The 4,084-nt window shown below is 40.6% G+C and overlaps 1 protein-coding gene across 1 annotated transcript; it reads right to left on the bottom strand.

The window, feature by feature from the left end:
* Positions 1-321: 321 nt before the first annotated feature.
* Positions 322-3,457, bottom strand: GJA9 (gap junction protein alpha 9). The gene is made up of 2 exons (XM_080632580.1): positions 3,283-3,457; positions 322-2,517 (listed from the first exon to the last, which is right to left on the bottom strand). Exon 2 carries the CDS (start codon positions 2,494-2,496, stop codon positions 934-936), a length of 1,563 nt encoding a protein of 520 aa, XP_080488706.1. The 5' UTR covers positions 2,497-2,517; positions 3,283-3,457; the 3' UTR covers positions 322-933.
* Positions 3,458-4,084: the final 627 nt, after the last annotated feature.

The following is a 4,084-nucleotide window of genomic DNA, read 5'->3' as shown; positions in this document are numbered from 1 at the left end:
AAGCTTGTCAGAATTTAGGGAACAGACAGATAAAAAAGGAGTAATTCTACAGTTTGATAAAGCTTTTATATGTTTTTTGACATAGTAACTGAAAGGAGGAAGGTATTACCGTTTGTTCCCCATAGTAAGTCTGGTTTGTGAAATCCAAATTTCCTCATTAATAAATTCCAATAACTTGTTTGCTGATTAAAGATTAAAGAAAAAGATAGCTTATCAGTCTTATGCAAAAACTCACAACTAAAGCTTGTAACGCATCTGGAATTTACGGTGCTTGAAAACTGTAATAGTGTATTCAATGTTAACAGAGATTCACCCTGCTTTTTGTGCCGAGGAAGTCAATGGTGATACACTGAAAAAAGTATACTGTGGTGTCCACGAATTAGTGATACATGTATCAAATGTTTTGTTCTTTTTGTATTTAACACGGTTCAAACCGGAATACATTTGACATTCTGCTTTCGGACAGCGCTCAAATGCCTGTGTGAATTCTCACAGAGATTAAGCAGAACTATATTCACTGATAATGAATTTCTCCTGAGAGCACCAGTGCTATCTTTAGACTCATTTAATTTATTGGTCTTTGTAAAATACATTATTAGACTGTAAATTTTGTCTTCTAGTTTTATTCAGTTTAAATAGTATTAGCTCTGATTTTATGTCTGACTTTTCCTAATATGTGGACTACATGATGTGTGTTTCCCTTTTGAGCTGGAAGGATGGTGTGTAAGTTCATATGCTGAGGTCTAAGCCACCCTTTCACTGCAAAGGGCCTGTTTGAAAGTTACTTAGCTGAGATTCAAGGTGCTTTTCTAGCTATGTGAAACAACTGTTTCAAGCTCAGTAATTTAGCTACTCTTACACATAGGTCCTACTTGTGTCTCAATGGTCAGTAACTACCCAGCACTGACCAGTGCGACTGAGGGTTAACTGGTGCTATATCTGCAGATCAGTGGGTGCTCGCCTGCTGCTGGCACTGCTTGACATGGACACTCGTCTAGACAGAGAGAAAGGCTTAGGGCTGTCACAGGTTCTACTTTGTTTAGACCCTGAGCTCACCTCTCCTGTGGAGTCAGGAGTGTCTGGTCGGCTACACTTCTTTACATCAGCATTGCAAGGAGCTTGGGCTTTGTCTGCACTGAAAGTGCTTTGTCTTCTGTTGCTGTTCTTTGGAAGAGAATTTGTAGAAGCTTCTGCACTCTCAGCCACTGCTGAGCAGTTCCAAGATGAACTCATTCCGTGTTGTCTTCTGAAACCAGTAACAGGAAAAGGTGTGTGGGGTTGTAGTGAAGTTTGAGATGGCGTTTCAGAACAGCTTCCCAAGCGCATGCTTGAAGCTAGAGCCGCATTCTGAGTAACAACCAGGAAATGTTTCTTTTCAGCTTCTTTTTGCACATCATGTGCTTCTTTCCCAAGCTCTCCAAGCAAGCCTTCATTATTATTGGTGCTGGTATTTTGAGTCTGATTGCCTAAAGCATTCGTAGCTGGCCTCTTCTTTGGTGACTTGATGTCCTGATTGCAATGAGTGTAATTGCTGCTGCTTTCTGCATGGTTGTTTTGCACAGGCTGAAACATGGGAGGAGCATTTAGAAGTGGGTAGACAGCAGTCCCAGTTTGCTTTTCCATTAAGAAGGTGTAGCCACTAAGTGCAGAAGGAAGAGTTTTTTGAGGGGTGGTGGGTATTCCCAAAGAAGAGTGTGGTATCACAGAGTACTTCTTAGATTTGTTTATGCAGAAATTTTCAGGGTCATCCTTGGTTTTACTCTGCCCACAAAGTCCCATTTTGATCTTTCGGAATCCCAGATGGATAATTTCTAGGATATTTAGAAGCAATGATACAGTTGCTATTGATTGCATGAATAAGATGAACACTGTTTTTTCTGTCGGTCTAGACACAAAGCAGTCAACTGTGTTTGGGCAAGGATCTCTCCGACATTTATAAAGGGGATCTAGATGAAAGCCATACAGAAGATACTGCCCAATCATAAACCCGACTTCCACTGCAGATCTTGTGAAAATATGTATCACGTAAGTGCAGAGCAAAGAGCCTCTCAGGGGTGCTTTGTTCAGCTTTCTTTGATCCAACTGCCGGAGTTCTCTCTCCAGCCTTTTCCTATTTTCAGTCATTTCTAGTTCAGTGCTTTCGAGTTCCACCCTTACCTGAGCTTTCTTTTTTTGCCTCTCTTTCTCCAAGGCTCTTAGTCTGTATAAGGCATGTCCCATATACACCAAGGAAGGGGAAGACACAAATATAACTTGCAAGACCCAATATCTTATGAGAGAGATGGGAAAGGCCTCATCATAGCACACGTTTCTGCAACCAGGTTGCTCAGTATTGCATATAAATTCAGATTGTTCATCATTCCAAACATCTTCAGTTGCCACTCCAAGGACGAGCATTCGAAATATGAAGAGGATCGTTAGCCAAATCTTTCCAATAATAGTGGAATGAATGTGGACCTCCTCTAAAATGCCACCAAGGAAATTCCAGTCTCCCATGGTTATTCTGCCATCTTAACACTAAAACATATGAGAGAAAAAAGTATTAAACATTAAAGCTGGAGTCCTTTCTTAACACAGTGCATGACCCACTCCTCACTGAGAATCTGGGTGGTGGTGTCTCCCATCTACAAGACGGAGAAATGCATCATCCACCCATGTCTACTGTATCAGTAAAAGACATCCTGATAAGCTCATCACTATGAAGTATTAAGCACCCTCAGTCTACATCAGGATGCCTGACTTGTAGGATTTTAAGAGCATTATGCAGTCTGAGCCAACAGCAGCATCAGAGCAGCATGTTTCTACTTAGGACACTTCTGAAGGTAGAGGAGTATTTCCCACTCCTCCTTTTCAGGTGTTCCAAGCCCCACATCACAGCTGAAGTTACAGTGATGTCCAATGACTCTCTGCAGCAAAAATTGGTTATACAAAAGAGCTCAAGAGGGAATAAACCATCTTATTCAACAGAATACGATAATACTAAAAATAGAATAATCTGATTTTTTAATTATTTTTTTTTTTTAGGATAAAGGTGTTTTAACACCACTAAACCAGTGTTTTCTGTTCAAATGGGATTCGTTTTCACCCTGTAAAACATGAGTGTTAAGAAATCAAATGGAAGTTGCAGTCTTACAGCTGCAATGCCAATGACTATAGAGGCAACTGTATGTTAATCAAACCTGAGAATACTCTTGCAGATTGCTGTACAAATGGGCAGCAAGTCAGACAGATTTTAAAGATAAAGAAATGAAACAGAAATGGCAAATTAAAATGAACACGTACCTTTCTTTACAAAAACATGTAAAATCACAGACCCTTGGCATCCAGTGACATGTTACAGCCGCTGCCATCTTCCCTCCCCGTGAGGAAACTTCACATTATAAGCAGTCTATTTTGCTACAGGAGCCAGTGCTGGAGCACAAGCTTTGACACACAGAGGTTATATTTGCTAGGGATGGAGGGAGGAGAAAATCAATCAGTGTTCAGTCTGCTACTGCTCCAAGCCTAATTTAACTATGACCAATGAAAGAATCTCCTTTTAAAAAGCTAGAAATGAAAAATTTGCAGTTCTAAGCTCCTTCAGATTATCTTCCCTTTCACCTCTCCAGCACCTTCCATGTTTTAAGAACAATCTCAGCCTCAGACAAACAGAAGAAAACTTTCTGACAAGTTTTTGTGTCCATATCTCACAGAACCACTCGGTTTGTCTGTGCAGAGGTGAAGAAGGTAAATTCTCCCAAATAGCATTACTGTAAATCTCTGCAGATACTCTCTTGCCCTGGAGCTGCTTAACACCACACTCGTGTGAAAACCCAATGGTAGCACTTTCATCCCCTACATACTCATTTCCTCTTCATGACAGCATCTCTCTTCCTATTCTTCAATTTTGCACCTCTTGTTTGTTCTCCTTGTGCCATCTCACTTGTCACACTGATGACTATAAAACACACCATTTCCCCCATCCATATAATTCAGTATTTCTTTTCAGGAGCAAGTCATTATCATTCCAGTCTAATTCCAGTGTTTGGGTTAGAAGGGACCTTAAAATACCACTTAGTCCAAATCCCTGCCACAGGCAGGGACA

Source organism: Psittacula echo, assembly GCF_963264785.1.
Source record: "Psittacula echo genome assembly, chromosome: 21".
NCBI classification, from domain to species: domain Eukaryota; kingdom Metazoa; phylum Chordata; class Aves; order Psittaciformes; family Psittacidae; genus Psittacula; species Psittacula echo.
The sequence above is the reverse complement of the archived record's forward strand: the minus strand, read 5'-3'. Positions and strand labels throughout refer to the sequence as shown.